Source organism: Rhinoderma darwinii, chromosome 1, assembly GCF_050947455.1.
Source record: "Rhinoderma darwinii isolate aRhiDar2 chromosome 1, aRhiDar2.hap1, whole genome shotgun sequence".
Taxonomy (NCBI): Eukaryota; Metazoa; Chordata; class Amphibia; order Anura; family Rhinodermatidae; genus Rhinoderma; species Rhinoderma darwinii.
Genome location: NC_134687.1, coordinates 659,637,938 through 659,661,603, shown reverse-complemented (window position 1 = coordinate 659,661,603; position 23,666 = coordinate 659,637,938). Strand labels below are relative to the sequence as shown.

The following is a 23,666-nucleotide window of genomic DNA, read 5'->3' as shown; positions in this document are numbered from 1 at the left end:
CTTAATAATAAATGACTGATAAGGTAAAAAGGGGGCTTTTTACTTTTAATACTTTTAAAACTTTTATTTTCTTATTTTTACACATCTTGTTTTTACTTTTTTTTAACTTTATTACTTTGTCCCATTAGGGGACTTGAGGGCAGGAGGCCCTGATCGCTATTCTAATACACTGCACTACATGGAATAGCCGGACGCCATTGTTTGGTGTCCGGTTGCCATAGTCACCATCGCCGCCCACTATCGTGTAGCAGGCCGGCGATGGCAGCTTAACCCCTAAAAAGCTGCGATCTCTATAGAACGCGGCTTTTAAGGGGTTAATCAGCGGGGACACAGCGATCGGTCACCGCTATAGGAGCTGTGACAGCTGCTGTACGAGAAAGCAGCTGTCACAGCTCCTGTATGTCGGGAGGGCGGCCGAAACAGCCGTTACTCCCGAGACGACGTACTATTAGGTCATGGAGCGCGAACGATACAGCTGCCATGACCTAATAGTACGTCCAGGAGCGGGAAGGGGTTAAGGCAGGATTCACAGAAAACCTTGATTTTTTTTTTTTGATTTTTTTTTGCATGTGTTTTTACATTTTTTTTTATGGCGTTCACCGTGCGAGTTAAATAATGTAATGACTTTATTGTTGGGGTGGTTACGGACACGGCAATACCAAATATGTGTAACTTTTTCAATTCATTTATTTTTTAATAATAAAGCATTTTGTAAGGGGAAAAAGTGGGTTTAATTTTTTTTTCACGTATGTTTTTTTATGAACCTTATTAAACTTTTTTTACTTCTTTACTAGTCCAACTAGGGGACTTAACGAAGCTATCCTCCAATCGCTTTTATAATACACTGCAATACTTCTGTAATGCAGTGTATTATGCCTGTCCGTGTAAAACGGACAGGCATCTGCAAGGCCATGCCTCTGGCATTACCTAACAGGCATACACTACAGGCAGTCCTCTCTCCAAAACCACTCAGATGCGACGCTCTCTATTGAGTGGCGCATCTGAGGGGTTAAACGGGTGAGATCGATACTTATATCGATCTCACCCGTTAGAGCCGGGATCGTGAAAAGGCGTATTGGCGGTCACTAACGGGTTAAACAGCCAATAAGGCTATGTTCACACTGAGTTTTTTTGCAGGTGGAATTTCCGCCTCAAAATTCCATTTGGAAGTTTGAGGCAGAATTTCCTCTCCCTGCACGCCGATTTTTGCGGCTTTTTTCGCCCATAGCCATTGACCGCCGCGGGCATAAAACGCAACGAAATACGCTTTCTCTGCCTCCCATTGAAGTCAATGGGAGGTCAGAGGCGTAACCGCGCGAAGATAGGGCATGTTCCTTCAATGGGAGGCATTTTAGGGCCATTTTTGACAAGTTTTGCGGCGCGGTTCCCGCGTCAAAAAACTCGCCCAAAAACTCTGTGAGAACATAGCCTTAGGGCTTATTTAGACGAACGTGTAATACGTCCTTGCAACGCGCGTGATTTTCACATGCCTCGCACGGATCCATTTTAGTCTATGGGGCCGTGCAGACTGTCAGTGATTTTCACGCAACGTGTGTCCGCTGCGTGAAACGCACGACATGTCCTATATTTGTGCATTGTTCACGCATCACGCACCCATTGAAGTCAATCCGGCCTAAGAGTGTTTGTTTATTTTTTTGGGGTTTGAATTAGCTTGGATCTGCTAAACACCCAAATTATATTTACCGGAGGTCTACTGTGACCGGAATCTATGTAGGAAAAGTATTGTGGATATAAGGAAGAAAAGAAGAGCCTGGCTTACTGACAAAGCAGAGAAGCTGAATTGTCACCAGGAACCTCGCGTCTTATTACTGTATTCTTAAATTCCCCCGCACTGCAGGAGAATCCAGAGTGGCAGTAAGGACAATGTAAACTTTTTGTTTTTAACATATATGAACATTTTTATATTTGACTTTAATTAAAACAGTATAAAAAGCTGAAGGTGATCGAATTGAAGAAAAATAAACACTAACAAAGTAACTTTCTAATTGAATAAAATAAATATTCACCAATTTATTTTCATGAAAGGAAATGTCATAAGTGTATTTATCACTGAATTAGAATCAAGGTTGGCGCCCAAAATCACGCCCACATGTGGAGGGGAATGGCCACATCGTTTTTTTTGTAATGCCTCAATATTTACCTGCTCAATCGTGTGTCCATTTGTCATCTATGTGGTTGTGGTTGCTGTTCCGTCTGTTCTTACCCTCAGGGCTAATTCAGACAAACGTGATATACGTCCGTGCAACGCGCGTGATTTTCACGCGCGTCGCACGGACCTATATTGGTCTATGGGGCCGTGCAGACAGTTGCGTGATTTTTACGCAGCGTGAGTCCGCTGTGTAAAAGTCACAACATGCAATGGGTGTGTGAAAATCACGCGAACCACATGGAAGCACTTCCGTGGGATGCGCATGATTCGCGCAACAGCAGTGAAAAGGATGAATGAAAACAGAAAAGCACCACGTGCTTTTCTGTTTACAAACATCCAAACGGAGTGTCATAATGGCGGCTGCCCGAAAAGCACGCAGCCGCGCACCTTATGCTGATGACACACGGAGCTGTTAAGTGCCTTTTGCGCATGCAAAACGCCACAATTTTTGCGTGCGTAAAACGCACATGCTCGTGCGAATCCGGCCGCAGGGTAGATTCAGATTTGCGACAGATTTGTAGCATAAATTTTCTGAAACTGTAAATAGTTCCATACATCTGAGTGGAGTTGTTTCTGCAGCACGCACATGGATTCTGAAATCACCATTCAGATGAGTGGAATAGCCGCAGACCTTTCTGAAACAAAACTGCTATTTGTGAACTGGAATAACATGCAGTTTGCCTCAGAAAATCGAATGAAAAACACCACCTCAAAGCCAGAAGTGGATCCAGCCGGAAAGACTAGTGTAAGTCCTTCATTTAGATTTCCCAAGTCTTTTTAATACACTCTAAGGCTGGGTTCACACGAGCACATTAACGTCTGTAATGGACGGACGTATTTCGGCCGGAAGTCCCGGACCGAACTCAGTGCAGGGAGCCGGGCTCCTAGCATCATAGTTATGTACGATGCTAGGAGTCCCTGCCTCTCTGCAGGACAACTGTCCCGTACTGTAATCATGTTTTCAGTACGGGACAGTAGTTCCACGGAGAGGCAGGGACTCCTAGCGTCGTACATAACTACGATACTAGGAGCCCGGCTCCCTGCACTGAGTTCGGTCCGGGACTTGCGGCCGAAATACGTCCGTCAATTACGGACGTAATTAGTGTGTGTGCACATACCCTAATAGTAATTAGTGGATGATACTTCTCGTCAGAGCGCCCAGCTAGTAAAAGTATTAAAAACGCCCCGATGTACGCACATAATACACGCCCACTTGGACTTTTACTTTTAAACACACCCACTTGGACTTTTGCAAGCCTCATTTGCATAACTACAAAAATGGTCATAACTTGGCCAAAAATGCTCGTTTTTTAAAAATAAAAACGTTACTGTAATCTACATTGCCGCGCCTATCTGCTGCAATAGCAGATAGGGGTTGCAAAATCTGGTGACAGAGCCTCTTTAAAGACGATAGATACCAGCGGACAATGAGCAGAGCAAAACTAGCGCCACTTCTTGAACACACAATACCACGCCTGGAACTTTGCGCTGCGGTGTTAGCAGTGGAGTTAGCCGAACTCATCACTACGGAATTGAACATGGAGAATAAAGACGCTGAGTTTTACTCTGACAGCAAGATAGTACTAGGATACATCTGTAACTTAACTAGACGCTTCTATGTCTACGTAAGCAACAGAGTGCTAAGGATTAGAAGATCTACCTCTCCCGAACAATGGCATTACGTACCTACGCATCTCAATCCTGCAGACCAAGCAACCAGATCCGTTGCCGCTAACCGTCTGAAAGACACAATCTGGTTTACAGGCCCTATGTTCTTGTATAGACCGATGCCCAGCACAGCAGAAACCGCCATGTTTGAACTAGTGGACCCACATGCAGATGTTGAGATACGCCCTCTGGTATCTGCGTTGCACACGGAGACTTTGGACAGCCACCTGAAATCTCATCGATTCAGTAGATTCTCTACTTGGAGATCACTTGTCCGTGCAATCACCTGCTTGACTCACATAGCTCGGTCGTACAAGACAACCTCGTCAGCAAATAAAAGGGACTGTAAAGGCTGGCATCGTTGTAAACATGTCACTTGTATGTCCATCAGAGCTGTCCACATAGAAGTGATCGAATCTATGGATACTTCATACTTCATAAATGCTCTCCGGCGTTTCATTGCCATCAGAGGACCTGTCAAACATATTCGTTCTGACAGAGGCACAAACTTTGTTGGGGCAGCAAGGGAACTACAACTCTCTTCTAACTTGGACGCTAAAAACATAGAAAGATACATTAGTGGACAGGGATGTACTTGGACCTTCAACCCACCACACTCTTCACACATGGGAGGTGCTTGGGAGAGAATGATAGGCATCGCACGTAGAATCCTCGACTCAATCTTCTTACAAGTAGGATCTACAAAGCTGACTCACGAAAGCTTGACCACCTTTATGGCGGAAGTATCGGCCATCATAAATGCCAGACCGTTGATTCCGATTTCCAGTGATCCTGATGACCCAACTGTTCTCACCCCTGCCACGCTGCTTACTCAGAAGACTGACACTATTTGCACGCCACCTGGAGAATTTAATGCTAAAGACCTCTACAGAAGTCGATGGAGGCAAGTACAGAGTCTCTCCAATACTTTCTGGGACAAGTGGAAAAAGCAATACATTCCCACTCTGCAACCAAGGAGAAAGTGGCAAAACAGCAAGCCTAACCTCCAGCCTGGCGATATGGTGCTAATGAAAGATTGCCAGTCACGAAGAAATGAGTGGCCGTTAGGTCTTATTACCAAGACATTCCCGAGTAAAGACGGAAATATACGTAAGGTCGAAGTAAAAGAACGGAAGCAGAGTGAGACCAAATTGTTTCTCAGACCAGTAGGGGAACTCGTTCTACTGTTTTCATCCAACGAACCCAATAGTGACGTCGGCTGACATCTAGCGGGGAGTGTTCTGTCCTCGCCAGCTAGTCCAGTTATTTACGTAATAAGACCTCTTTTTTGTGTATGATTACCAGTACAGATATTGCAATTGCCTATTCTTGTACCCCATCTATATTGTATTGTATGGTTATAGGACCATCTACTGGTGGTTTTGTGTATTTCTAGATTGTAGTTCTCTATGTATTATGGGAAAGCTCCTGAGGCATTGTGGGTTATTTCCTCTTCCTGTTTGTGTATGAGTAGCAGCCATTTTCCTCATCCGGCCAGTTCTACCTCAAGTTCAGTGCCAACAGCCTGTTCTAAGCATAGTCGGTAAGATCAATATCTATATGTTATAATCCTGTGGTTCACTGTATCAGATATCACATTGTCAGCTTGCAGTATTATCTCATGTTATATTGTGTGTGTGTAGCAGATTATATGTATCCTATGCACTGTACAGTTGATATATTCTGAATACTACTGTTATTTCATCCTATAGTTTCACCCTTTCCTGTCTACCAGCAATAAAGAGAAAGATTTCACAGTTTCGCAGCCTTTTTCTTAAGAAGACAGGGGGTTTAGCTACATGTCAGATTACACACCGTGCTAACGTGTATGAGGACAGAATACGTAGTGTAATGTGTTCTAACTGTCATTGTGACGTAATTGTCACACTGACAGGAAGCATCGGAGGACCGGCCGGAGGCTGCTCCTCCGAGGCTTCTGTACATGGCAACCCGGAGGTCATTGTCTGGCCTCTGGTTGCCGTGATAAGGATCGCCAGCCCCCGCAAATACATGTGGGGGGCTGCTGATCCGCTGTAAACCTCTTCAATGTGGTGTTCGCAATCAACCACCGTATCGAAGGGGTTAATTGCCGATTTCAGCGGCGACAGGCCGCTGATCGGCAACGGGGAGAGCAGGGCAGACACCTTGCACAGTTAACCGCCGCTGCGGTGTAGCGCCGCGCGGCGGTTAACTGTTAAAGCACTGACATTACTGCACGTCAAGGTGCGCAAAGTTAATGCACACATTGACGTTCATTAACGTCAAGGTGCGGGAAGGGGTTAAAAAAACATTTTCCAGAAATGATTCTAGTTTATTCCTAGGTAGGTATGATCAACAGACTCTTAGAATCCTGGAAGATCTACCTAGGGAACAGGAACCAATTAGTGAACCCAAGTTCCCTCCTGATATTAGGGGTCGTTCCACCTTGTTCCCCTCCTTGTCCATGTGTCCTGCAGTGGATACTTTTTGTTAAACTTGTTACAAGTGAGTTGAGGAAGTTGTCCCCACATCGCACCCATGATAATCTGCACAAGGTACAAATAGAAGCCTTGCAGGAATTAAAATATCTAAAAACGGTGGGTATCAAACCAGCCGACAAGTTTGGGAACGTGGTGGTATGACCCCTTGATAAACATGAGAAGAAAGCATTTCGGCAACTTAATGACAAATCATGCTATCAGAAACTTGATATTTGTCCCCTGATGAACAACAAAACGCGTCTTGATAGGATTTTGTTGTTTGCATTTGAACTCAACATCATTGCTAAATCCACACTGGAAGGTCTGATTGAAGACAAACCAGTAATATCTACCCTCTATTTGCTCACCAAAATCCACAAAAACATAGCAGATCCCCCAGGAGGACCTATAGTTTCTGATAAGGGGAGTCTGTGTGAGACTATTTGCCGATTTATAGATTTTAATTAAAAACCTTTGGTGGCCGAACTTCCATCATATATTCAGGACTCCATGGAAGACCTCAATAGATTTGAGGGAGTGTTCATGGGACAAGACGATTATCTTGTGACATGTGACGTAGAGTCACTTTACACCATAATTAAACATAAGAATGGAATTGAAGCAACTTGATTCTATTTGAACAGAACTAACCCGGAACCTGATCTGATTGAACTTCTGATTCTCCTATTAGAATTTGTGTTACATCATAATCTATTCATTTTCAAGGGTCAATACTTCTTACAAAAAAAAAAGAGGCGTGGCAATTGGGGCGACATGCCACAGGAGTTGTCATTGACAACTTATATGAAGACACCCCAGGAATGTCAGAGGCTTTTAGTTGTGGCAAAGCCAACCTTCCTGAAATGCCTTAAATCTGCAAAAGACAGACGCATGAAGCGAGACCCTGAACTCGAAATTATTTATTATCTTGAGGCCCTGCTTGTTTTAAAGCATCTGCAATGGCCAGGTGTAGTCAGACATATGACTGTAAATAACTTTCTCTTCCTTTATTTTTTCTGCATAATTTTGTTTTCCTTCCCTGTTATGGTTAGGCTGTGGGGTAATTTTTAGAGAAGTGTGGGAGCCCTGGAGGCCTTATGGCTGCAGTTATATACTTGTTAGTAGTGTGGGGGAGCCCTGGAGGCCGATAATGGTCTGTGGGCTGCTTAAGTTAATGGTGGCTGAGTGAAATCGGATATTTGTCTGCAACAACAGAGTGGAGAATCTATGTAAAAACATTACAGCTGGCTGGAGCCAGAAATTAGGCTGAAACAAAACAGAGGCATGTGTATTGAAAAAAAAATCACAACTAGCTGGGCATGGGGTTGGGCTAAAACAATACTGTGTATGTGCATTGGAAAATCACACACATAGCTGGGCCAGGGGTTGGGCTAAAACAATACAGTGGCATGTGCATTTAAAATATGTCACACCTGGCTGGAGCCAGCTGCAGCTAACTTGTCACCTCCACTTGGCTAAGCCCTTGCACCTTGGCAGGAAGCAGTTCTGTTGACACCTTCGCACATTCCAATCTAGTCTCCAGTAACCAGTAGCTAGAGATGGGAAATTAGAGATGATAGGAATATTATATTCAATAAATAATTTGCTTTCCTGTCCCTCAAACTTTTCCCTTTTGACTCATAGGTTTCAGAGTGGAATGAGAGGATCCCCCACATATATAATGGTAATTATTGGGATCAAGTTACACAAGACCACTTCACAACAAGTGGCGACCTTTGTGCTAACAAAGAAGGAAGAAATGGTAAGATTTCTCTAAGGCTCCTTCTTACTTTATTGAGTTATAAAGAGGATTTTCAATCATCTCTTTATTTTTATCCCCCCCCCCTAGTGGTTTAAAGTTTACTTTGGGAGAGTAAGACCAATGCTGCTAAAGTACGACATGCCGAAAGACGTATTTTTCCTCTCTACATCTGTAAATAAGATCTATAATATTTCCAATGAATTTTGCGGTACCACGAGAAGTAAGATTCTCAAAAGTTAACTGTCTTTATTCAATTCTGAGTGCTGTGTATTTATTATGTTTTTCTATTTTCCTTTCTAGATGTAAACTACCCAACATCTCCAGTCAGCTTGTCAGGATGGTCTGGTAAACTTGGACTCTCCCTAAGTATTCTGACTCTGAAAAGTGTCTTTTCACCAAATGTTTGGCACACACCAACATGACAGCGGAAAGAAGCTATCGGGAGAAGACACTGACGGACATATGCCATGGCTATATGCTGGTAATACAGGCCGGTGATGATGAGCCCCAAGCCAGCACATCAAGGTAATTCATTGTGGGAGGGAAATAATACATACTCTATAATATTACATGATTTGTTTTATAAGTTTAATGCTTTGTTTTCTCTATATCTACCCTAAAGACAAGAGAACATTGAGGAAGGAGGCCAGGGATTCCAAGGGGAAGACATCAGTTCCCACAAGGAAGACATCATTGCCCAGGAAGAAGATTACAGTACCCGAGAGGATTGGAGAGAATCAACTGACCGAGGAGAAGAAGGAAGGTTACTGTGCAGCCTGGATGATGATGATGATTGGATTTCAAGGTAGATAGACTCTCAGTTATATTATAAATGTCCTCAGCTTATTTGTGCAGGACTTATCAGCTGATATATTAATGTTTGGTTATTTTTTTCAGAGCACAAGTACCCTCATCATTGTTCATCCGAACAAGGTCCAGGGCACAGAGACAGAGAGGAGAAGGGAGCTCCTCTGGGTAGTAATAGAAGACATTTATTGTCATTACTTTATAAACTAATATGTTTATTAAACTGTATGTCTCACATTTGGTTTTAACATCAGTATTTATATTCCTCTTATCAAAGGGCTGAAGTGACATCGAGGGACACACCGCCTTGTGCAATCAAAAGAGTTCCTGTTGTTCTGATCAGGGGCGTCGATAGTTAATTTCCTTTACACACATATATATATATATATATATATATATATAGCAAACAAGAAGGCAGCAGCACTCACTAATGAATAATCGACCAGGTGCCCAGCAAAACGTCCCGATCCTAGGACGTATAATAATATATAGAAGAAGAAGATTTGCAGCACTCCAACATGAAAAAAGTGGTGGTTTATTCAATCCAAAACAACAGCAACGTTTCAATCCTACAATAGGATCTTTATCAAGCCTGATAAAGATCCTATTGTAGGATTGAAACGTTGCTGTTGTTTTGGATTGAATAAACCACCACTTTTTTCATGTTGGAGTGCTGCAAATCTTCTTCTTCTATATATATATATATGTATATATATATATATATATACACTAGCATTATATGCTTACATTAGCTTGTGTTTATAAGGGGCTTTTGCCACAACCCCAAAACCTAGTTTGAAATTGAAGGAGGGACTTTCGGTTGACTTTCCTATTAAACCAACATTCTACTTATTGCCAAAAGTGCATAAGAATGCCACCAATCCCCCAGGTCGTCCGATCATATCGGGGATTGGAGGCCTCTGTGAAAACATCTAAAGATTCATAGACTTCTTTCTGCAAAAATGTGTGGAAACTTTACCATCCTATATTAGGGACACCACAGAGATGTTACAGCGCCTAAATGGGCTGCATCTTGATAGCGATATGGTCCTTGTTACATGTGACGTGGAGTCCCTGTATACGTCTATATGCCATGACCACGGGATGCGAGCTTCGAGATATTTTCTTCAGATGACCAATCATGACCCGGATCTGATTGAGTTTATTTTATGCCTTCTCAATTATGCTTTGACTCATAATTTCTTTACGTTTAAGGACCGCCTCTTCCTGCAGCTCCAGGGTACGGCAATGGGGGCGACTTGTGCGCCCTCATATGCCAATCTATTCCTGGGTCTGTGGGAGAGGGACATTGTCCAACAGACTCCGGGTCACGATGGGATACTCCTGTGGTCACGGTATATAGATGATATTCGGTTCATCTGGCAGGGCTCCACGTCGCAGCTTGAATCATTCCTTAATTCCCTTAATGTTAACGATTTCAACATAAAATTGGCGTGGAAATTTAGTCAGACCTGCGTGGAATTTTTGGATATTTGTATTACAAAGGATGATACTGGATCCATCTCTACTGACATCTATAGGAAGAAAACCTCTACCAATGCCCTCCTTCATGCCTCTTCTGCACATTATCCAAAGGTTAAGAAGGCCATACCAGTGGGTCAGTTTTTAACGGCAAGGCGTATCTGCTCCAGTGACAGTAACTTTGAGCGTCAAGCATCTGACATGACAGCTAGGTATAGAAACCGTGGCTATAACCAGAGAGACATCACCAGGGGCTATCTTAGAGCGAAACATTCAATCCGAGATGGACTTCTGGTAAGTAAGCCAAAAAAGAAACATACAGATCAAAACGTCAGATTCATTACCACCTTTAACCCACAATGGACTGAGATCCACGACATTTTACAAAAACATTGGAGGGTATTACTTACTGATCGTGACCTGGCAAGTGTCCTGCCTAGTTATCCCTCCATTACTTGGAGGAGATCTAAGAACTTAAGGGATCTTTTAACATCCAGTCACTATGTTCCCAGCGCTCCTCTTAATCCTTTCGGCAGTCGTGGTCCCCCTTGGGGTTCTTATAATTGTGGGAATTGTTCCGCGTGTAAATACATCCCACGTGCCTTTAAGTTCTACAGTTCTGACAGAGGCAAAGACTACAAGATCGTTTATCATATCACATGTAACACAGCGGCTGTGATTTATTTCGCTATTTGCCCATGTGACCTCATCTACATTGGCATGACCAGTAGACCCTTGAAGGTACGTGTGTTAGAACACGTTAACAAAATTAAATCGGCCGCTAGCACTAGTGATTTTGATAAACTGCAACCTGTAGCCCGTCATTTCCGCGAGCACCACTCCTGTAATCCCAGGGGTTTTGAGGTTCGTGGCATAGATAAGATCTCCTTGGGGTACAGAGGTGGTGATATATACGGTCGGCCCTTCTGAGAAGGGAGATGAAATGGATCACGCTTCTTAATACCACGGCACCATTTGGTTTAAATGAGGCCACTAGCTTTAAGCCCTTTCTATAATTTACAGCTATGCGTGAATTTTAATTTTCTAGGGTGGCTTTTCTGTTCTGTTTTTATTTTCTTGTATTTTTTGTTTTACAGAGTGTTCATAGATTTGAGTGGGACTACCTTTATATATACCCTACTGGATTGGTGAAGATACTGTGATTATCATCTAGATTTCCTGTGATCAACGATGATTTAGATACAACTGTCTGTTATATGTTTATTGTACAAGCATTATTTTTATTTCTGTTTTTATTTATTATTTTCCATTTTTTATTTTATTTTATATTTAGTATTTATTTTCACTTATTATTTGTATATATATACACATTATTATATATTTATATATATCTTTTTATATATTTTTTTAGTTTCAGACATATGTGTCTATTTTCTATATAGCGTATATTTATAATTCGATACAATGGTTTGTTATTTGTTTGTCGTTCTTTGCATATTTATTATTTCTTTTATTTTATGTATATATTGTATAAAAAAAAAAAATAATTAAAATTTTTTGTATGCTCACTATATCTATATATAATGTATCTTATTTTAATATGTGATTGGGTGTCATTATCTTCATATATTGTTTATATGTACATATCTTATTTTCTATATTTTATATTATTTTTTCATATTTATATTTATTATGATGAATTCTGCACTACATTTATTATACTTCAGCATAATATTTTTATATTTTATATATGTATTTGTCATCTTTAGCACTACATTTTTCTCACTACATCTCATGCCCCTATTACATAATATTATACATTAACTCTTGGGTCATCTTACTTGTTGTCACTCTTATCTATTTTTTTCAATACTTCACTATTTCCTTTCATTTTTTATTTTATGTAACTAATATATTCTATTTTATTTTATTTATTTCTATAATATATTTTTTATATTTATTATTATTTTTCTTTATTATTTTTTATTATTTTTTATTATTATTTTCATTATATAATTATTATATAATTATTATATATTATTTATTATTTTTCATTTTCTATTTATTATTTATTTATTATTATTGTTTATTATTTATATTCATTGTTTTTATGTATTATTATTATGCACATGTTTATTGTTTATGCACATGTTTTTCTTTACATGTTTATTATTTCTTTATATGTTTCATTTTTTATTTCTGACGATTATGTTGGCACACATTTTCTGTCTAGAATCACATTTATAAATATGTATTCATTCGAATTTTTTATCAAATGTTGCACATTATCATACACTGTGTTCTTTATTTATTTACTTATTTATTCTTATGTATCGTTATTAACACAATTGTATATATGATTATATGCGCTGTATAATACTATTAGTGTATGACACTGTTGGATACTCATGTACGTACTCTGATCTATTGGATACTTGTATCCCTTCGGGTCATTCACCATATTAGCCCCACTCCTGTCATTCTTTTGCGTATCTTGTTTCTGTCAATCTTGGTTCCCTTAGCTGTGGTGCGTGCACAGACGCTGGATTGCGCATGCGCCGTGCGACCCACATCCGGGAGTGCCGCTTAGCGTCCCACGTTGTCATGGTGACTCTCAGCTGAGGTCATCATGCGGCGCCGTGTCATCTGACGTGCGGCGCATCCCGGGATGTGTGTGTCGCTTGGTGGGCGTGTCCAGCGCCGATTTGCGTCCGCCACAGCTGAGGGTAACCTTAGTTCATTCCCATATAAGCCCCCCTAGTTTTAAGTCACTCAGCCTCCTGACGAAGCCGGTCTGCTTGGCGAAACGCGCGTTGAGGCATCTTTCATCCTTCCCTTTGGGTCGTCTGTTCCGCTCCCCACCATGTCTCAGGGTATGTGTACATTTTGGTTTGCTGCATGACATTATTTCTGTCTTTCTATGCATTACTACAGGTTTACCCTGCTTCACCATCTCTGCCCTGGTTTTGTGCTGAGATTCTCTACAGCCCACTCATACCTATTTGATGTATAGATATTCCTCATTAGATGCATAGTCATTTTCTCCTCATTTCTCTATACATCTTGGCATTGCCATTCCATATGCACGATCATTTCCCTGTGGGTCATTTGAGCGGTTTTTGACTTCCCTAGGTTGGCTGACTCTGTACGTTCTTGGTCTTTTTCATCTGACCGCACTGTCTTTATCTCCTATGTGGTCCATTCGTGTTTTATATTCTGTGATATTTGTTGTATCATTTCTAAATAAAGATTGTTCATTTTTCTATATTATATAGTTGACTATCATTCTTAGGGCTATGTCCCTTTGTTGTTCGCTTTTGGTTGTCCACATATAGGTCATCGCCATACCTGGGAGAACCCACTTAAACAATTTGTGGGATATTTGTCTATAGTGGCATAAGCTGGGCACAGTATATGGGGCACTAAAATGGCATATCTGCAATTTTCACATACCTATATCCATTGCGCAAATAAAAAGCTGTTGAGTCTAATGCTCACTACACTCCTTAAAAAATTCCTTGAGGGTTTAAGTTTCCAAAATGGGTTTCTTTTATTTCACCCCAGAGCCATTGTAAATGTGAACCCATGTTCTATTAAATCACCAAATTTGGCCTCAAATACGCATGGTGCTCTTTCACTCCTGAGCCCAGTCATATGTCCAGGCAAGGGATTAGGGCCACATGTAGGGTGTTTATAAAACCAGGAAAATGGCATAATAATTAAAGAGCTGTCTTTTCACAGTGGCACAAGCTTGGCACAGTATATTGGGCACTGAAGTGGCATAATCTCTTTGTTAATGAACTTGTGGATGGGATTGATAGCAAGGTGTCAGGTTTTGATGACGATACACAACTTTGTAGGATACTTAAAGAGGCTCTGTCACCACATTATAAGTGGCCTATATTTTACATGATGTGATCGGCGCTGTAATGTAGATTACAGCAGTGTTTTTTATTTAGAAAAACTATAATTTTTGACGGAGTTATGACCTATATTAGCATTATGCTAATGAGTTTCTTAATGACCAACTGGGCGTGTTTTAATGGGCGTTGTGGAGAGAAGTGTATGACGCTGATCAATCAGTGACCAATCAGCAGCATACACTTCTCCCCATTCAGTTACACTGCACTAGCGATATAGCTATATCGCTATGTGCAGCCCCATACACAAAAACTAACGTTACTGCAGTGTCCTGACAATGAATATACATTACCTCCAGCCAGGACAGGATGTGTATTCAGAATCCTGACCACTTCTCTGCACTTCTCTGTGTCCCTGCCTCGCTGCCGGACAACTGTCCCGTACTGTAATCATGTTTTCAGTACGGGACAGTAGTTCCATGGAGAGTCAGGGACTCCTAGCATCGTACATAACTATGATGCTAGGAGCCCGGCTCCCTGCAGTGTGTTCAGTCCAGGACTTGCGGCCGAAATACGTTCTGTCCATTACGGACGTAATGTGCTCGTGTGAAACCAGCCTAATAAGACGCGAGGTTCCTGGTGACAATTCAGCTTCTCTGCTTTGTATGTAAACCAGGCTCTTCATTTCTTCCTTATATCCACAATACTTTTCCTTCATTGATCCCGATTACAGTTGAATTCAGGTAACTACAGGATGATTGAAAAAGGATGGCACAAAAGTAAAGGCCTGTAGTTAAATCAGAATCAGTGGTAAATGGCCATTGACTGAAAATCAAAGAAAAACTAGCTTAGTTGCCCATAACAACCAATCACAGCACAGCTTTCATTTTCAAGAGCCAAATTTGAAATGTGCTCACATAGTGTGACATAAGATGGCGACATCGAAGAAAAAAATAGCTTTTTCTGTGTTGGAATCTGCAAGAACGGGGTTTGTTGTGGCAGTAGAGTGAAACTTTCAGTATAAATTTGGTAAATGTGCTCTGTATAGAAACTGCATTTCGCATTGGCTAATGCAATTAGAAACCACTGGGTGTTTATGTCATGGGAAAAGTCTGGGCCACCCAAAGACATGGGATGAGACAGTGAGAAGGATTCAAGATGTGTACGACCAGGCTGACTAGTATGGAACTACAGGTGCACAAACCATGGTATGCCATATCTTACGAAAACGCCGGCGTTTTTTAAGCCATACAGCTTATATCTTCGTCAAGAACTGAAACCAGACGACAAACTAAAACGCAGTGATGTTTGCATTGAGTCGCAGGGCCGATTGGAAGAGGAAGAAATCGCTGACAGGCTGGTGTTCAGCGACGAGACTACTTTTCATTTCATCAGTGGGAAGGTCAATCGCCACAACGTCAGAACTCTGAAAAGCCATGCGCCCTTATCGAGCACAGGAGGTACTCACCCAAAAATAATCGTGTACTGTAAAATGAGAAGGCACAAAGTCTACGGTCCCTTATTTTTCGCTGAGGATACTGTCAGTGGCCACTTCTACCTGGACATGTTAAAGGAATGGCTTATGCAACAGATAGACTATGTTTGGCAGATCTTCCTCTATCAGCAGGATGGTGCACCTCCACATTTTTATTTGGATGTTCGCCAATACCTGCCAGAAACAACGCTGCATCAATATTGCGCTGGCCTCCATGATCTCCAGATCTAACATCCTACGACTTCTATCTGTGGGGTTACATCAAGGACTTAGTGTATCTGCCCCCCCAACCACAGGATCTGAATGACCTCATACAACGTATCACTAAAACAGTAGAGTACATATCCGAGGATAGACTGGCACCCATCCAGACAGCACTGGACTGCTGCCTAGACATCTGCCGTGTCACCAATGGAAATCACTTTGAACATTTGTAGCGCTTAGATAAATCTTGGATAGTGTCTTTTCATGTTAATAAATTTGTTTTACGTTCTCTCGGTTATGAATACCGAGGCTATAATTTTGCACCATCCTTTTTTAATTGCCCTGTATAATTTGGGAGCTTGGCAGGCTAATTCCACCTAAAAAATGAACACTCTTGATGGTACCCACACACACAGACACACACACACACACACACACACACAGTTTCTATTAACCCCTTTAGGATGTAGTCTGTTTTGGCCTTGTGGCACAGCCGATTTTTTTTAAATCTGACATGTGTCACTTAATGTGGTAATAACTCCGGAATCCTTTTACCTATCCAAGCGATTCTGAGATTGTTTTCTCGTGACATATTGTACTTTATGATAGTGGAGAAATTTGGTAGATAAATTCAATATTTATTCGTGAAAAACACCAAAATTTAGAGAAAATGTGCAAAATTGTGCAATTTTCTAAATTTAAATGTATCTGCTTGTAAAACAGATAATAATACCACACAAAATCACTAGTTACCATTTCCCATACGTGTACTTTATATTTGCATCGTTTTTTGAATGTCCTTTTATTTTTCTAGGACGTTACAAGGCTTCGAACTTTAGCAGCAATTTCTCACATTTTCAAGAATAATTCAAAATGCTATTTTTTTTTTGCCGAAATTCATTTGTAATAAAAAAAATTGTGTAACACAGAAGGTTTTACCAGAGAAATACAACTCAATATTTATTGCCCAGGTCCTGCAGTTTTTAGGAATATCCCACATTTGGCCCTAGTGCCCTAATGGACCGAAACACCAGCCTTGGAAGCAAAGGAGCACCTACAGGATTTTGGGGCCTGCTTATTTTTAGATTATATTTTAGGCACTATGTCAGATTTGAAGAGGTCTTGTGGTGCCAAAACAGTGGAAACTCCCCCAAAAGTGACCAAATTTGGAAACTAGACCCCTCAAGGAATTTATCTAGGGGTATAGTTTGACCCCACAGGTATTTTTATATATTTATTGGAGTTAGTCTGTGAAAATGAAAATCTACTTTTTTTCTGAAAAAACATAGAAATTTGTAATATTTATAAGAAGAAAATGCACCCCAACATTTGTAAAGTATCTTCTCCCGATTACGGAAATACCTCATATGTGGTAATAAACTGCTGATTTGACCCACAGCAGGGCTCAGGAGGGAAGGAGCGCCATTTGGACTTTGGAGCGCAGATTTTGCTGGATTGGTTTTTAGTGCCATGTCACGATTGCAACGCCCTGGAGGGAACAAAACAGTGAAAACAACCCAAAAGTGACCCCATTTGGGAAACTACACCCCTCAATGAATTTTTCTAGGGGTATAGTAAGCATTTATACCACACAGGTTTTTTTCAGAATTTAGTAGAATTAGGCCGTGAAAATGAACATTAACATTTTTGTCCACTAAAATGTTGAATTGTTTCATTTTCACAAGGGATAAAGGAGAAAAAGTCGCCCTAAATTTGTAACGCAATCTCTCCCGAGTATGACAATACACCACATGTGGTAATAATTGATTTTTTAATAGAAATTAATTAACCTTTGCAGGACTGATCCTTTTTTGCTTTTCCATTTTAGTTTTTCACTCCCCAGCTTCCAAACGCGATAACTTTTTTATTTTTCCATGAATTGAGAGGTGTAAGGGCTTATTTTTGGCAGGACGAGCTGTAGTTTTTATTGGTACCATTTTTTGGTACATGCAACTTTTTGATCACTTTTTATTTAGAGCTTTGGTGGCCAAAAACAGTGATTTTGGCGTTTTAAATTCTTTATTTCTTACGGCGTTCATACTGCGCTATAAATGACAATTTTACTTTATTCTGCGGGTCGGTACGATTACGGCAATATCATATGTAAATAGTTTTTTATGTTTTGCAGCGTTTGCACAATAAAATCACTTCTTTATAAAATAATTTATTTTCTATTTCACCATATTCTGAGAGCCGTAACCTTTTTATTTTTCATTCAAAAAAGTGGTGTAAGGGCTTGTTTCTTGCGGGACGGGTTGTAGTTTTTATTGGTACTATTTTCGGGTAAATGCGACTTTTTGATCACTTTTTATTCTATATTTTGGGAGGGGTGGTGACCAAAAAATAGTGATTCTGGCAAAGTTTTTAGTGGCGTTCACCGGGCGGTAAAAATAACATTATAGTTTTATAGATTGGGTCATTACGAACGTGGTGATACCAAATATGTGTACTGTTTAACGTTTTCATTTTTTCCCTATAATAAGACTTATTGTAATGGTGGGGGGGGGTAGGGAAACGGACAAGTGAGCCCTAATCTACCCGCCACTCTGTCCCTGCCTACTTGCAACGACCCGCCCTAGACGACGGGGTACAACTGGGCGGCGGTCCCTGCGCTCAGTAAGTGCATGACAAACACGACAAACAAACAAGGGAACACAAGCAAGGGAAATGGGCAGTTGCTCGCGGAAACACCGTGAGCAACAGAGTAGTGAACGAGCCGAGTCAAGCCAGGAGAGTGCGAGGTACAAAGCGAAAAGCAGAAGAGTAGTCGGTAAGCCAGGGTCTGTATGGAGCAGGATCAAAAAGTAGCAGGAGCTGTAGCTGGGCCAGGAAACCTCAAGGAAAGAATTCACAAGCACAGATGGACAGGAAGAGCAGGCTTAAATAGACCGAGGGCGGGAGCTAGCTGAGTCTGGCCAGGTTGCGATAGGCTCTCCCACTCCTAAGCCTGCCAGCCTGAGTGGAGGAAGCTGGTGTCTGTCTCAGGGATGTACACTCAGGTGTTGACTGATTAATTCTGGGAGTTAACCCTGAAGCAGTGCCTGGCAGATCCTTTACACTTATTATAGGAAAAAAAAATATCTTTTATTTTTACTTTTGTAAAACATTTTTATTAACTTTTTTCTTTACTTTTTACACTTTCTTTTTTTACCTGCAGCTCTGATCGCTGCTAGAATACATTACACTACCTAGGTAGTGTAACGTATTCCAACTGTGAGTGTGACATCACAGTCACTCTGACAGTTAGTCTACGAGGACCAGCCAGAGGCTGGTCCTCATAGGCTTCCATACATGGCAGACCCGGAGGCCGTTGTCTGGCCCCCGGGTGCCATCACAAGCATCAGCAGCCCCCACAATTGCATGGGGGCTGCTTATGTGCTAAAAACCCCCTACATGCCGAGATCGCAATCGAGCCCCGAATGTAACGGGTTAATTGCCGAAATCAGCGGCAATGAGCCGCTGATCGGCAACAGTGGAGTGTCAGCTGTCAGGGACAGCTGACCTCCCGGTTCCCGATGCACACTGTCACCGACAGTGTGCATTGCGAACGACAGTTAGGTCCTGTCATTCTGACAGGAAGTCTATCAGGAGGCTGGTCCTGATAGGCTTCCGTACATGGCAGACACGGAGGCCATTACTTAGCCTCCGGTCGCCATGCTAGCCATCTGCAAACCTCACGATTTCATTGTGAGGTCTGCCGATGTGCTAGAAACCCCTGAATGCGGTGAATGCAATCGATCACCGCAATTAAGGGGTTAATTGCCGAAATCAGCCGCTGATCGGCATACAGTGGAGTGTCAGCTGTGAGGAACAGCTGACCTCCAGGTTCCCGGTGCATACTGTCGCCGACACAGTAACTGTACGTCCCCGTGCGCTAAGACATTGGCCACATGGACGTACAGTTGCGTCGTGGTGTGCCTAGGGGTTAAGAATGGCATGCTTTTGTTTGGTTTTTTGTTGGCATATTTTGTGTAGCAAATACCGCTGCAAACAGATGTTAGCAGGAAGTCATTAGGGATTATTACACACAAAAGTAAAATCTTTTGTGATGTTTTTTTCCTTTTATCTTGCGTTTTTTTTTAGGTCAATGGCATTTTTAAAAAGAGATTACAGCATGGGGTTGATTAGGTGTTTTTCTTTTTTTCCAGGCATTTTTCAATATAGGCTAAAAAAAAAAAACACACTTCTAAATAATACATATTAAAAATGTGTGTTTAAGAAAAATGGCACCGAAAAAATGCATAAAATTGATGGTCCTTTAAAATAAATAAACAAAACACAATAAGTTTCTGTGAAGGAAGGTTTAATGAGTAATCTGATGTATTATTATTTTTTTCTCTTATAGCATTTCTCACATTCCAAACAAGAATATGGTTTCTTCTCTATGTAAATTTTCTGATAAGTTAAAAAAAACATTGTATTTTCTTTTAAAACATTTTTACATCAATATGGCTTCTCCCCAATGTGACTTCTCTGATGATCCCTATGTTTGGTTTTAGTAATAAAACATTTCTCACATTCTTAACATGAATACGGCTTCTCTCCTGTGTGACTTCTTTCATGCTTAACAAGACTTGATTTATCTGTAAAACATTTCCCACATTCTGAACATGAACACGGCTTCTCTCCTGTGTGACTTCTCTCATGTTTAACAAGACTTGATTTATCTGTAAAACATTTCCCACATTCTGAACATGAATATGGCTTCTCTCCTGTGTGAATTCTCTCATGTATAACAAGACCTGATTTATTTGTAAAACATTTCCCACATTCTGAACATGAATACGGCTTCTCTCCTGTGTGAAGTCTCTCATGTATAACAAGAGTTGATTTTTGTGTAAAACATTTCCCACAGTCTGAACATGAATATAATTTCTCTCCTGTGTGACTTCTCTCATGTGTAACAAGACCTGATTTATCTGTAAAACGTTTCCCACATTCTGAACATGAATATGGCTTCTCTCCTGTGTGAATTCTCTCATGTATAACAAGACCTGATTTATTTGTAAAACATTTCCCACATTCTGAACATGAATATGGCTTCTCCCCTGTGTGTCGTCGCCGATGCATAACAAGATCTGATTTTTCTGCAAAACATTTCCCACATTCTGAACATGAATATGGCTTCTCCCCTGTGTGAGTTCTATGATGCTTAATAAGACGTGATTTATATGTAAAACATTTCCCACATTCCGAACATGAATATGGCTTCTCTGCTGTGTGACTTCTCTCATGTATAACAAAATTTGTTTTATCTGTAAAGCAATTTCCACATTCGGAACAGGAGTATGGCTTCTCCTCTGTGTGAATTCTTCTGATGGTAAAAAGACTTGAGCTTTTTGAGAACTGTTCACCACATTGAAACTTTTTACCCCCTTTCGGAGCTGTACTTGTGGTAACAATCTGTGATTGGTCAGGAGAAGGTTCCTCATGAATAGCGGAATTATATGATAGTTCTGTACTGTGAAGTGCTGGATGTACATTGAGGGTAATGGGGAATTCTTCTGAAGACTGCTGCACAATAACTTCTACTTTATAATTTAGCGGTAACATGAATTTTCCCTCTGAGTTCTTACTGGGATTTTCTGTTAGGATTAAAAACAGTTTTGTAATTATTATTTTTTTAAACAACAATGTAGGCAAATTTATAACATTCATATTCGGCTGAAAACACACACGTTTTGATGGGGGTTTTTGATGCAGTTTGAGCTGTAGTTTCCATAGTCAAAGAAAGGAATGGATCCAGCAGGAACAAAACATATAAGCCATTCCTTTTAAATCCCTGCCTGGCATTGGCTAAAACAAACTGCTCCAAGAACTGCCACAAAAACGCATGTGTGATTCCAGCCTTATAACACTTTTAAATACATAAAATTACAAAGTCCAGGATTCTGGTTTGCACCCAGTCACCACTTTTATTACATAAACATTTGAAAATCATAACCTTGTCTGGCAATCCCGCCTGTCCTCTGCCAACACAGTTCTGCAACAAATCTGCTGTCGTGTGAATTTACTCTTAGTCCTCCTTTACACAATTTTATTTTCCGCATTTTTAGTCTTGAACATCATGAATTTTTTACAAGCGTTTATAATTCATACATTAGAAACATGCACTTTTTTCTGCCATTATTCATGTCCTAAAGGGAAGCCTATGAGAAAACACCAGAAAAAAAAAAAATAACCCAAAGCATGCTGCATTTTTTTGTAAATGCCACGAACCCAAGAAAACTGCACCAAAAGGCCAGAAACAAAAATGCATGGTCTATTTCATATTTCACTATAGAATGTCTGGTAACATTTGGCTGCAGCGGTTTTGGGCAAAAAAGAACAAAAAACAGGAAGAATTCCACAAAAAAACGTTCTGTGTGTGAACCCCCCCCCCCCCCCCCACAGCGTCAAGGCTAGCGGTGTCACAGTGAGCCCCTATCAGTATTGATTGTGGTGTTTAAGTAGTTAAACTGAGTTTTCTCAGATCACGGCTGTTAGTGCAGATGTTAATCGCAGCTGGTGCCCCCCAAAATCTGATGCTAAGCTTAGCGCATGACCGGATTCATAGATCACCTTGTAGAGAACTTCTATGTGCAGTCACAGCTCCCGCACTATGTATAACACATTGTCTGACGTGTTACTGTAATGTAGAACTAAGGAGGAACCCCACCTTAACAAACCTCCCAATTCACTTTCTAATGTCATTATTACTGACCTGTGGTAACACCTCCTGGAATTTCCTCCTCCACTTCACTGTTACACGGTTGATCGGCCCTCACCCGCTCTTCTTCTTCTTCATCCTCCACTTTAATATTAGTCAGATCTTCTCCCTGATTTCACATATGTAACAATTCAGTACAATACAGCAGAGAGTGCGAAGAATCTAACAGATCAACATAAGAAACCACAAAAAAATCTATGACCACATCTATGACCGCAGGACCAAAAAGCTCCACACCCCCCTATATAGATCTGGTAAAGGGCTCAGCTTCATCTACCTGATGATTCTCTGGCACATTGTGATTTTCCTCTGGACAGTCCTGGGAATACAGAGGACTGGGACATCTCTCTGGTGGATTTCTCCTACTGGATCCATCTGTAGGAAACACACAGTGACTGAATACATGACTACTGTATATCTGTCTATATATCACACACTTCTCTCTACACTTCTAGGTTTACTGATCAGAGCTGAGATTACAATGTTGAGGTTCTCACTACCAGTGTTGATGTTCCTGCACCTTGTAAGCCGCAGGCCTAAAGTAGACTGTGTCCTATCAAAGAGAACGGTGGGGAGCCAACGGCTCCTTGCTCCACCATAGTATTTAACAGTATCTGTGTTTTGTGGTCGTGGATACACATGAAAGTGGCGGGACACAGGGCGTCTCTATATCGAGAGTTCCCTACAACCAAAAAAAGTGTCTGGGTGTTACCTGATTATTAGCTTTTTAAAGCCTGTGTACACCTCTGTAGGCAATATTTTCTATACATTATTATTAACCCCTTCACGACAGCCACACGGCTATATACGTTCCAACTGCTGATGCCCCGGCAGTTGTCACATATATAAAAGTTGGCAGAATGGAACAGAATTTAATGCGTGCAGCGCTGCACATTCAGGTCTGCCGGCTCTCTCCACAAGTGCTAGAACATCTCCCACTTAGTTTCATCAAAAGTAGATGCCAAACCCCTGCAGATAGCACCTTACCCCACCTGTAGAAAGTGGCACACACCCCTGTAGACAGCGCCACACCCCCTGTAGATAGCGCCACCCCACCTGTAGATAGCACCACACTCCCTCTGTAGACAA

The 23,666-nt window shown here is 41.1% G+C and overlaps 2 protein-coding genes across 2 annotated transcripts in view; one reads left to right on the top strand and one right to left on the bottom strand.

The window, feature by feature from the left end:
* The window catches only part of LOC142664324 (uncharacterized), a 251,955-nt gene that overhangs the window by 38,310 nt on the left and 189,979 nt on the right, over positions 1-23,666 (top strand). The gene's annotated exons all lie outside the window — the stretch shown is intronic.
* LOC142664423 (uncharacterized) overlaps positions 20,168-23,666 on the bottom strand; it is a 39,515-nt gene continuing 36,016 nt past the window's right edge. The window contains exons 2-4 of the mRNA XM_075843494.1: positions 22,855-22,952; positions 22,572-22,686; positions 20,168-21,453 (exon numbers count right to left, since the gene is read on the bottom strand). Of these exons, the coding sequence (XP_075699609.1) occupies positions 20,390-21,421 (1,032 nt within the window). The 5' untranslated portion in view covers positions 21,422-21,453; positions 22,572-22,686; positions 22,855-22,952 and the 3' untranslated portion in view covers positions 20,168-20,389. The remainder of the gene's footprint in view (positions 21,454-22,571; positions 22,687-22,854; positions 22,953-23,666) is intronic.